The 12,851-nt window shown below is 41.7% G+C and overlaps 1 protein-coding gene across 3 annotated transcripts in view; it reads right to left on the bottom strand.

The window, feature by feature from the left end:
• The window catches only part of gas7b (growth arrest-specific 7b), a 418,502-nt gene that overhangs the window by 342,138 nt on the left and 63,513 nt on the right, over nucleotides 1–12,851 (bottom strand). The window contains exon 1 of one of the 3 annotated variants that reach the window (XM_078570747.1): nucleotides 286–344. The exons of the other annotated variants lie outside the window; for them this stretch is intronic. Coding sequence (XP_078426873.1) covers nucleotides 286–288 — 3 coding nt within the window. The 5' untranslated portion in view covers nucleotides 289–344. Of the gene's footprint in view, nucleotides 1–285; nucleotides 345–12,851 lie in introns of those variants that run through there. 3 annotated transcript variants of the gene reach the window in all.

Below are 12,851 nucleotides of genomic sequence, written 5' to 3'. Positions count from 1 at the left end.
AAAGCAGCATCCAAATGTTGTTTCATAATGAGGACTGGACATTACTGCTAGGAGCACATCTCACAATCACTTCACCCTCTCAAGGCCAGCAGAAAGCCTTTGAAATGATTAAGGAAAAACAATTCCACATAAACAAGTAAGTATAAAAATACCAGCTTTTCCAAAACACCAGATCCCACCAAACTCCTCAAAATTTTCTGCGAGTATTTTAACCACTCTTTGAGCATGATTCACTAAAGGGAATAACTGTGCCAAGGAAAATATTGCCATTAAAAAAAACCTTACCATCTCAAGGGAATAAAGATTTCCAAGCCATTTGAAGCTTAAGTATTAATTAAAATGTATATATAACCTCGTAACGGCTGATGGAACACAAACAGGACACTGTGGCTGAGATGGTACATGTGCAGCCGATGACAGCTAAAAGTAATCCCCAATCTGCGAACTGTGGGAGGGAGTGTGAAATATTCCTGTGTCCCAACTAGGGAGTTAATTAGAATTGAAAGACTTAATGCAAAGTTGAAGCCAATGGGCTGTAAACAAGGAAGAATTGGTAACCTTTTGCTGAGCTTTTCAAGTTCAAAACGCCCTGAGAACTATTTGTTCCATTAATGTTTTCAAAAATTTTCAGAAAGCAACAAATTAACTTAACTGGTTTCTCCCAACTCCCCCAGATGTGCAATTTTGCAAGTTCACAAACAGCTTCCAGAATCAGGTCATGAAATGCACAATGCCAGACACTGTTAACTTCCAGTAGACAGGAATTACATCACATTTCTCGGCAACAAGGACCATTTTGTAAAGCTGCCTTTTAAAAATCATGTTAATCACTTTGACCTTAGATCGGTCCCTGGGTCCTAATGGGTGACTTTCTCATTATGCTTTTACTGTCATGTGACTTCACGTTGTCCTTCCTCGTTCTTCTTGTAGTTAAACAACAGGACATAGACGGACAAGAAATTTCACTTCACTGCAAAATTCTGTGTCCTGATGTATCCATTAATACCGATTAATTGTTCCAAAAAACATTGCTCCCAATTAAATGGATAGCATCCATTTCAATATTAGTCATTTCTAAATCAGCAGGGCGTTTCAGTGACTTCAATTAAAGTAGCTCACATTTTTTAAAAATTCAAAAAAAGGCAACCAATGGAGGTCAAGTTGAACCGTTACTATTTCACAGGGATAAACTTTAATCTCTTTTAAGCTCACATTAGAACAGGGGGAGGCCATTCAGATCTTCGAGTCTGAATCACCATTCAATTAGATCATGGGGCGATCTGTCCCTCCTATATACTTACACAGCTTGGATCCATATCTCTTAATAATATCCTTATCTAACAAAAGTCTATCAATCTCCGTTCTGAAATTCTCAACTAACCTATCCTCAACAGCTTCTTAGGGGAGAGAGTTCCAGGGCGGAATCTTCTGTGCTCGCTGGCAACGAGTTTGGAGGCAAGAAGGGCATGTAATCAGGGGGGGATGGTGGTGTACCATGAACTCCGCCGTGTTCCCGCCTCCAACAGAATTAAGTTCTGGACAGGAGGGCCCATGTTCAACTTGCCCACCCTGCCACCTACCGAGGTCCTTAAGTGGCTAATTAATGACCACTTAGGGGCCTCTTTCACCAGCGCTGGCTATAACCTAGCTGCAGGCGGGCATGTCACCACACAGCTAAAACCATGCCGGCAGCTTGTCACCTCTTGTTGGGGGGTGGTGTTCCTCAATCAAGGACACTCAAGTGACTGATCAAGGGGCCAGACATTAGGAAAGGGGGGTTCGCTGACAGCCACCCTCTGCCCTTGCTGTCAACACCCCACACCCCTCTTCTTGTGAACCCCACCCTAAAAAACACCACTGTCCCCCTCCCCCCACATTACTTACCTGTGGCCTGCCTGGGTCGCTCCAAGAACCTGGAGCTCTGGTACCTGTCCTTCCGGCAGCAGCCACAGCCTCCCCAGTGGCGCTGCTGAGCGCAAGAGCTGCCGGCCTCTGACTGGCTGGCAGCTCTCAGTAGGCGAAACTTCAACACCCAGGGTCTAGATTCCAGGGGAAAGCCCTCTGCTTGGCTCGCCACTGCCTGACTGGCATGTGGTTCGGCGGGCCTTCCTGAGAAGAAGCAACGGGGGTCTCTCGCTGGCTCTCCAGCCGGCAAGCAAGATCCCTGATGCCACAAGAAGATTCCACCCCCGGATTCCTGCTAACCTTTGTGTGAAGACCTGTTTCCTGACATCACCCCTGGATCGTCTAGCTCGTGCTAATTTCATGTTTATTTCTCCTGACTAGAGAGTCTATAACTAGGAAGCACAGTCTCAAGAAAAAGAGTCCATCATTTAAGAGTGAGATGAGAAACAATTTCTTCGTTCAGTGGACTGCGAATGTTTGAAACCCTCTATCCCAGAGGGCTGTGTATGCTCAGTTGTTGAGTATATTCAAGGCCAAATTAGATTTTTGGATGCTAAGGAAATCAAGGGATATGAGGGGCAGGCGGGATGAGGTCAAACATCAACCATGATCTTACTGAGAGATGAATCAGGCTCAAGGGGCCTTTTGGCTCACGCCTGCTCCTATTTCTTATATCCTTAAAATTCAAAATAAAATATTGCTAACCGCACAGCTAAGTTCTACTTAAGCATGATTGTTCGTTCAACTACACTGAAGGACTCTTGGACCTAGCACACAGGCAGAATGATTTTGAATAGTAGACCTAATACATTATTTATTTTATGAGTTCTCCAGATATTTCATTTCATAAATCCGTGCCCATATATTCAAATGTACTTGGCTGAGGGATCAAGCAAGCCACAGGCACCCAGGTCTCCTCATGCTGGTCTACAACCAACAATTGACAGATGGCTGGGAGCGGCTCAAGGCATCAGCGCCATTTGGACAATCACTTGGAAATACCATTTCTCAAAATGTCCTTCGAAAGATCTATTGTCTACTGGCATATTCAAAAAGTGCCAATCAACCTTCCTTCAAGTTCCACACAAAAACAAGGTGCATTGTATTTTAATGAACATATGTTACCTCAAAATGACAGCGTAATTTTATGGGCAGTCAACAAATTAAGGTCGATAGCTGTTTGGTCAAATATTTTCAAGTTTACTGCATATGTATTTCCCACTGTCCATAAAACTTTCTAGAAAAAACCAATTTAATTTCTAAAATAACAGCACATGACTTCAACTGAACCTTCAAGGAGACAACAGTTTTATTAGATAAAAGTCATGGGCAGAAAAATAATGTGTTTACGCCTCATGTATTTATGTTTTCTACCAGGATTTATCGTGCAAAGAATGAAATATTCTGGAATTGTACAACAGGAAAAGAAAATTAACCACACTTGTTTTTAGTCTTAAATGAGGAAACAGGGGACTGTGCTGAGCTTAACTCACCAGCAGCAGCCCTCAGGCAAGTAATGGGGGGTGGGGGGGAGAAGGAAAATGGGAGGGGGTGTCGATCATGTACCAGTGGCTGCTCTGAAGAGGGCTGTGGAGCTAGGAGGAACACAACGCCTTCACCTGGCTTCACAAAAACATTTTAAAGCATCACCTATCTTTGGCTGCAACAGTCACTGAAGAATCCTGAATGAGGCAGGTCAGATCCCTGGCCAGCTCTTTGCAGACATATTTGGCAAGGGGGAGGATAAAGCAGACATTAGACCCCCTCCAATTTTATATGTTGGAGTCCTGAAGTCTTTTGTAGGCTGCCAGCAGCGATGACTGAAAAATGCCCAACCCGACTTTGTGTTGAATATCTTTCTTATTTTGACAAACATTTCAAATTGAAGAATGACAAATACAATGGAACTCCCCTACAGTAATCATCTAATACTAAATATTTTCCAAATTTCATTTATCACCTAGGCATCTTTGATCATAATATAAAAGCAGAAAGTGATCCAAAAGTTGAATATAGCGCCAGACATTCGGTAAAGGAGAACTTTTTTTTCCCATATTTCAATGAATATTCAGTCCTTGAAGCCAATAACTAAGAAAAATAAAATCCCAAGTTAATGGAAAAACAGGTCTGTACTATAGTCAATTTACAGACATCCAATATCTCTGACTTTATCCCACTGCTAAAAAATACTGTAAGTTGCCGTCTCCATCTGCATCTATCCAGCAGATGGGAGTGCCATCTAACAGTATTACAATCACCCAGTACTGATGGGAGATAGGGGCTTTGGGCCTGCAAATTTTAGAAATAGTGTTGAAGTGATTTCAGTTTGAGATTTTTTTCTATGTCAGCTTCAAGTCATCTCAGTTAAGGTTCAACAAATATCAGGTGTACAGTATCGCCATAACCCTGTCGTCAGAAATGTCCTCCTCAGCAGCAGTGCCATGGATTATCTGTGCAGGTACCTTAACTAATTCCTGGATAAGATTACTAATTAATACTGCATTATGAATACATTTGTGTTGTAGCATCCACTACTTATAGGTCCCACCTCCACTGTATCTGCAGTTCACAGCACTGCTAAGGAATTGTGTGAAGACAGTGCACATTTAAATCGTCAACATATGAGCCAATGTGAAATATCAAGTTAATCTGTGTTCAATTGTTTAACCCAAATCAAGTCAAAATCAGTTTGGATGAATACGGTTTCAATGAATTCAGTATTGAACTGAATTCATCCTGGTTACAAGTTGTAGCTGTGGAATGTTTCCATGCTTTGCTAAAATTAAAAAGTGAACTGATTTAAAGGAGTTAAATCTTTATCCCATCCAAGAATGAGGATGGATAGTCTGAGTGCCGGACTTACCAATGGATGGACCATAAGAATATAAAACCAAAATTCATAGCAGAAATACTAGAGGAGACATTGGTTGTTTCAATGTCAGAGACCACCAGCTCTTCACAATTATTCATAACTATTTTCAGCCTTTAGGATTGGTTGTTATTTTCACACAGGCTAGCATTAAATATGAAAGAAGGGACTATCAATGCTAAGTTGTATTTTACATTCCACACTCATTCACTCCCTCCACCACTGACGAACAGTGGCAGCAGTGTTTACCGTCTACAAGATGCAATGCAGAAACTCACCAAGGCTCCTTAGGCAGCAACTTCCAAACCCACAACCACGACCAGCTAGAAGGACAAGGGCACACCAGCACCTGGAAGTTCCCCTCCAAGCCTCTCACCATCCTGACCTGGGAATATATTGCTATTCTTTCGCCGTCACTGAGTCAAAATCTTGGAACTCCTTCCCTAACAGCACTGTGGGTGTACCCACACCACAGGGACTGCAGTGGTTCAAGAAGGCAGCTCACCACCACCTTCTTAAGGGCAATTAGGGATGGGCAAGAAATGCTGGCCTAGCCAGAGAAGCCCAAATCCCGTAAATTAACAAAAAAAAACCATAAATTGAAATGACCGCATAATCAATGTGTTTTGATGTTTGGTATCAATAGGATGCCTATATTTTTGATTCAGACTAAATAGATAATAATACATCAGATTCAAGAATTAACCCTGTTTGCCCTGTTAATCCTACCTGTTATATTTAATTATTACCATAAAGAACTAAATACTGGAGAAGATTAATAATTTAAACGGCACACTTCCTGTGAATACCAAAATTTTGATAGCTCAGTGGTTGCTTCAGAGTCAGAAAGTTATGGATTCAAGGCCCATTTCTGAGACTTGAGCATATAATCTAGGCTGACGCTAAGGGAGTGCACTGTCAGGGCTGAGTGAGGCCTCATTTGCCCTTTCGGGTGACCGATGGCACCATTCAAAGAAGAGCAAGGGAGTTTCTGTGGTGTCCTGGTCATACTTGTTCTTCAATCATCATCACTAACACAAATTATGTCATTATCACATTCCTCTTTATGGGAGCTTTCTGTGAGCAAATTGTTGCTTTGCCTGTATTAAAAATGACTACACTTCAAAAAAATTATTTCGCTGTAAAGCACTACAGGACATCCTATATAAATGTGTTTTTTTTCCTTTAGCGTGAGCTGCACTGCTCAGTTTCAAAGAACAGGAGTGCTGTCTGTGACCAAAATAAATGCAACAAGTCAGATTTAAATTAGTAACTAGAGTGACTATGTCAGCAGGTGCTGCAGAGAAAGTCATTCATCTGAGTCTGTTTAACACACTGGGCACCTCAATTCATTAAGAACTGTATCACTGATGTCAGATACATTAGACACCTGGATAGTACCGTCTACATTGTCAGATGCTTCTTTATTCATTCCTAGGATGTGCGTATCGCCAACAAGGCCATCATTTATTGCCCAACTCTAGGTGCCCTTGAGAGGATGATGGCGAGACACCTTCTTGAACTGCTATTGTCTGTGTTTTGATGGTGCTCCCACAGCACTGTTAGGTAGGGAGTTGCCGGATTTTCACACAGTGGCGATGGGAAATAATAGTATATTTTCATGGTGTGTAACTTGAAAGGAAACTTGAGGTGGTGGTGTTCCGATGCACCTGCTACCCTTGTCTTTCTATGTGGTCAGGGGTCACGGGTAAAGTTCCCCCTATAGTTTCTTGGTACTGGGCAGGCTACAAACTCCTCTGAGCACTACTTTCTCGCCCATGGCCAGCTCACATTTTAAAAGTCACTGAATTTCGCAAAATTGTGCGTCCTGTTTATTCTAATGGGTGGTACATTCTAGATTTCTGCAGGGCCGTGCATGGGTGCACCTTAGAGGAAACACTGCTCTCCTCCCACTATCACAGGTTTGGGAGGTACTGTCAAAGGAGTCTTGTCAAGCTGCTTCAGTGCATCATGTAGACGGTACACATTGTGCTGGTGTTGGAGGGAAATGTTTAACTTGGTGGATGGTGGGCCGAGATTCTTGAGTGTTGTTGCAGCCACACTCATTTAGGCAAATGGGGAGTACTCCAACACAATCCTGATTTGTGCCTTGTATATGGTGGATAGGCTTTGAGAGTTAGGAGTCGAGTTACTCACCACAAAGTACCCACTCACTGACCTGCTCCTGTAGCCACAGTATTTATGTGGCTAGTTCAGTTTATTGTAATTTCTGATTACAATCAGTGCCCCAGTTTCATTGCAATATGCAGCACAGTATTGATGGTTTAATTTCTCCTGAATTTTCTTTGTCCTATAAGGGTTGCTGAGACTGGCTTAGGGTTTGGCAGGTGTCAATTGCACTCCAAATACCTCACCCCAAATTCTTAAATCCTACTGCGCCACCGGAAGTGCAGCAGAGCAGGACCTGCCCTGGCACTGAACCTGTCCCAAATCCCGTGGATAGGGTCATTAGTCAGGAGAAAGGACCCCTGCAATAACAGCATTTCCTGAACATCTGCCCATTGGAGGGCATATAGCCTTTGATCCCAGCAACAATAAGAACGCAAAAGCTGGGATCTGGAATCAATTGCCATTAGTAAAGCATATTTGAGGGGGTCCAGCATACATCTGCTGTGCTGCAAAGGGAAATCTTATAAGCTACCAGGCTAAGATTAGTGCAGCTCCCAGAATTATTTAAAGATTTGCTTGTAACACATTTATATATCAATTTCTGAATTTACTGCGTCTGCTACAAAAAGGATACTGAAATAAAACATATTTGGAAACAATTGAATGAGAAAGATAATTTGGCAACCACATCTGCTCCCTCCACAGTCTCCTCTATCGTAGACTTCACATCTACTGTGTTTAGATTCATTCCCAAGATGGGGGTGTCACTGGCAAGGCTGGCAATTATTGCCCAGATGATGGTAGGTCTTGACAAGCCCCGGGGCTCAGTGGGCCACTTCTGAGATAACAGACAATCGGAATCCTGTAGTCAGGCTTAAGTAAAAACAGCAGGTTTCCTTCCCTGCAGGATTTTAGTGAACCAGTGGGCTTTTAATCAAACAGCTTCATGGTCACTTTTACTGGCACCAGCTTTTTTAAAAAAAATTTACTATTTTTTTAAGTTGAATTCAATTTTTCAAATTTCCATGGTGGGTTTTGAATTTATTTTCTCTGCATCACAATCAGGTAACTTAAACCCACTATGCTATCATACTTCTATGTTCTCACTTAGCATTTTTTGATACAGTAATCTTGTGAAATGACACAACATTCACCCATCCTCACAACCTACTACTGAACTCTGCCATCCATAAACAATATTACTCGCTCCAGCCCGCCCTTGCTTCAGCTGCAGAGGACCGCTGCATTACATGGATTATTTAACCATCTCTTAAATCTACAGTCACAAATGCCATCCCATACCAAGGTCACCCAGCTCATTTGTCAGTGTATTAAATAGCTAGCCTTTGGGCCGTGACTAGGAATCTGCTCCATGTAATCCAATACCCTCTGGGAAAAATATATTTGTAATCTCTAATTCCACCGGACGCTTGTTAATTTTAAATGAAAAAGAAACAAAAATCACCACACACCCCATCACTAATGTTAGCCTGACCTCTGCCATTAGTGCTTGTTGAACCTCTTAAATCTAGCAGCCAGGCAAAAGGCGGAGAGAAATTGGTGCATCTTTACTGAACTGTAAATCCTACAAAATCCCGAGATGGCTCTCTCGGGCCCCATTAAATCTGGCTATGTTCACCCTACTAACTTCTGCCAAGTATACTCACTTCCCAGGCTATTTAATCCTACCCTGGATATAGTATTCCCACCAATCAACTGCACATTTCTCAACAGACTTATAGTAATGTCATCGCAATTGTTAATACTTGCACAAAATCTGTGGGGACACCCAATAAAATCTGCAGGCGGCTTCCCACGCTAAATTAACAATGTCACCATGCTACAGTTTATCAACAATATGAATCATATATGAGAAAATTAAAACATAGATTAGACCAATTTATTAAACAAGCAACAGAATAACATTTTTTTTTAAATTGTATTTGCTTATTCGATGATTTAACCTGCTCAACTTCCACTTGACTCTGACTTTTGTGCTGGTACTAATCTTGGGGTTTCATGCTTTACTGACATAGTGTAAAGGTTTATTCTTCAACTAACCTGACCTCTGGCATAATAACATCAGGGGATCCCCATAATGTGAAATCAGTTTTGCTCAGGACAATGTAATCTTATTGGGCTAGAATCTGCTTTCGAAATAACACTAATGCTAAGGTCAATCGTCATTATTTATGCTTAAATGGTGCAGCAACTTCAGACAAGGAGCCCACATGTAGTGAAATGTGAACGCCCAAACATTGTCCAAGCTGTGCCGTTCCATTGTTAGTTTCTCACTGCCTGCCTCACCACTGAAATGTATTGGATGGTGTGAAGTTGCTGCATTTACACAGGAGATACATACTATGAACTCACTACACACACTTCCAGATAGTAATTAGTAGCACAAGTACCATTTTAGCAACGTGACCTCGCCCTTCCTTGCCCCTGACTTAATCGGGGTGGGTAGGGAAGGCAACAAATGCTCCATCCCACGCTGTCCCACCTCGCAGTACGCTCCAGACCATTGGGGAAGGGGGATTAAATTCTGCCCTTTGTATGTAAAACTGTCTTGCGCTGAAGAGTGCAGGGTCAACTCAAACTAATGACAGGAGCAGTAAAAACAGAAAATGCTGGAAAAACTCAAGCAGGTCTGGCAGCATCTGTGGAGAGAGAAACAGAGGTGAATATTTCGAGTCCGTATGACTCTTCTGCAGCTCTGAACTCTGTTTCTCTCTCCACAGACGCTGCCAGGCCTGCTGAGTTTTTCCAGCATTTTCTGTTTTTATTTCAGGTTTCCAGCATCCGCAGCATTTTACTTTTATCTTAATGACAGATGTAGTCAGGTACACTCCCACAGCGAAATCTGTCTCAATGCCATTTTTCCTGTAGGTTCTTGGTGATTTTCCAATAATCATTACTTTTTAAGAGCGAGCTAAAATGCAGACCTGGTGAAAAGTTCAGAGCTGATTATTAATTCAATTGATCAGGGAACAAGGTACAGACAGCATTGAGCATGGCGAAACTAAGTCAATATGCCAAATTCTGGAAATTGTACTAAATTGTACTACAATGATGACTAAGTGTATTTTCACTGGAGTTCTACAAAATGAACATTAAAATGAAACCAAAGTTTTGAAATAAGAGGAAAACAAGCAACTACTCCAAAGGAATAAAAACAGAAAATGCTGGAAAAACTCAGCAGGTCTGACAGCATCAGTGGAGAGGAATCACTGAGTAGAAGGTTTCAAAATCTTAGAGCATTAGAATACTGAAAAGCAGAAATTCAACAGTGCTTTTTCTATATAGCGTATCTCGTACGCTATATAGTTCCATCCAGTGGATGCTGATTAGAAAATAAATACGCACCAAGTAGGAAATGCCATTTCAAATTTACATCCTGTTTCAGGAACTGATCTGAACACTTTCCCTCTTTTATCATAGTCTGAGCTTGTATTTCTCTGCACCCTACTGAATCAAGCATCAAATCCTTTCCCACATTTCAACTAATCCGAGTCAATATTCAGTGCACTTTATTTTTTCTTTTCTTTATTCTTCCCTGGGATATGGGCATCACTGGCAAGGCCAGCATTTGTTGCCCATCACTAACTGTCCGGCTTGCATTTCAGAGGGCAGTTAAAAGTCAACCATATTGCTGTGGATCTGGAGTCACATGTTGGCTAGACTGGGTAAGGACAGCAGATTTCCTTCCCTGAAGGACATTAGTGAACCAGATGGGTTTTTACAACAATCGACGATAGTTTCATGGTCACTACCACTGAGATTAGCCTTGTATTCCAGACTTATTAATTTAATTTAAATTTAAATAAAGGATTTGAACCCAGATCATTAACTTGGGCCTCTGGATTACTAGCCCAGTGACATTACCTCTACGCCCACTGGATGCCAGTCTGTTCCATATTCTGATAGCCAAGCATGGAGGTGTCACTTTTTATACTTAGCTTATGACTCCTTCAGATTATAATTATATTTTCTGGTTCTGCAATCCTGGATTTGCACAAAACCTCTCGTCACCCACCTCAGGAATGCCCTTTACTATTTTAAGGAGTTGGACCTCAGCTCAGATCCAATTACCTTTTTCTCTTATTGTAACATAATGAATAGTGATGAGTAATTTAATATTTTACAATCTACAAAGGTTATCCATTACAAATAAATAGTTATTCTCCATAACAAATATTAAATCCTCTAAAATCAGAGAAATTCATGTAAAAGTTCTTAGCTAAAATTTGATTGATTTTAAAATCAATGGCCCACCTTTCAAAGGCCTATAACTAGCACACTTCTAACGAACAGTAGCTGTAATTTTATATCAGACACGTGGTACATGATGACCATTTCCATGGTTAGCTCTATTTTAGTATTTGGATGCTAGGCCTAATTATTTTACAGTTAAAACGGCTGCTAATGAAGCTCAAAACATTCATTGCCGAGGAAACTATAACTCCTGAAGTTATTTGTTTTCTTGTGTGTGTATGGGGGGCGGGGGGGGAAGAGGGCAGTGTACTTAATTGTTTTTATCTTATATTTCCCTTCATCCTCTCCCGCGAAGCCATGGTCCCATTGTTTGGGAGAAGGCAAGACAGTCAGATTTGTTGAAGCGTCTCTGAGGAATGTCCCACAGAGTGCGGCAAAGAGATTCCTGTTGTCCACCCTACATTCCACCCTATAACACCACCAAAAGTATATTCTTTGATCGCTGATCTCATTTACTGTTTGGAGCGAGCTTGCTCTGCATAAACTGGTGGCACACTTGCTTACAAAATAACAGTGACTACACATCACTTGGCTATGAAGCGCTGAGGTTTCCAGGGGAAACAAAGGACACAAGAAAAAGGCAAACAATTTTTCTCACTTCTTACCAACCCAATTTTTTTTAAAAATTGGATCAATTTTTGCCTTTAAGTCCCAACAGAGATGATAATATTCACAGAGACAAAATACCTAACTGAGGTCAATCTATATTTCTTTGCTCGTCTAGGTACTTGTCTGTCAGATGCACCATTGGGATTTCAATTCAAACTTTAGTCCTTTTTTAAGCACAAATTCGTGCAAATTACTTGAGGAATGCTTTGTCCAGTTATGGTTACCAAGAAATAAGAAAGGCATTAAAGACCAAGGAAATGCAGAGAAAGGACTGATCTCAGACATGGCTCTGAGGGCTGATTAAAAATAACTGGATAAATGCAAATTTTTCAGACTGTAAAGGAACGAGGAAGGTCCAGATTTGCACCACGACAGAGCCCCTCTCTGTTGTGGCGAAAATGGCGGATGAGCCTGAAAATCCTATGCTCCACCCCCAAGCACGGCACTTCCTGTTATCACGGGGGTGTGACTGGAGTCTATCAGAATGTGGAACAGACTGGCATCCAGTGGGGGTACGGTCACGTAGAGGTAAGGCTGGGGTTCAGGCATGCATGGTTTACAGAGGCAGCTGGCCATTTAAATCATCAGCTGCCTCCACTGAAGTAGGATCTTGGTAGGCCGGGAGTGTGATAGCCGGAGTGTGCCTGACTTCTAACTCAACCCGCTCCCCGCATTGAACGAAAATCAGAACTGCAGGCTGCCATTTTTAAAGTTCAGATTCGCCGAGTCTGGAAATCTCCTGTCTCTGTGCACCCGACCCGGAAGCGAAGATCTGGGCTGAAATGTTTCAGAGGATCGCATCAGGATATATAAAACAGGAAACGGTATGGAAAAAGATATTCCTGGAGTAGTACTCTAAATTAAACTGTAGGGGTGACACAGGCGTACGCTAGAGTAACTTTGAGATGGAACGGCTGAGGCAAAAATTGTGGAATCATTGAAGAGACAATTAGATGCAGCAATGGGAGGACTGTGAATGGATGCAATAATACGGACAGAATTACCATCCTAATCTGTAATTACTTTAGGAAACTGGATAACGTGGTACATTTTTGACGTAAGC

The sequence above is a fragment of the Cetorhinus maximus genome, chromosome 24 (genome assembly GCF_964194155.1).
Source record: "Cetorhinus maximus chromosome 24, sCetMax3.hap1.1, whole genome shotgun sequence".
NCBI classification, from domain to species: domain Eukaryota; kingdom Metazoa; phylum Chordata; class Chondrichthyes; order Lamniformes; family Cetorhinidae; genus Cetorhinus; species Cetorhinus maximus.
Note: the sequence above shows the minus strand (reverse complement) of the source record. Positions and strands in the feature narration are given on the sequence as shown.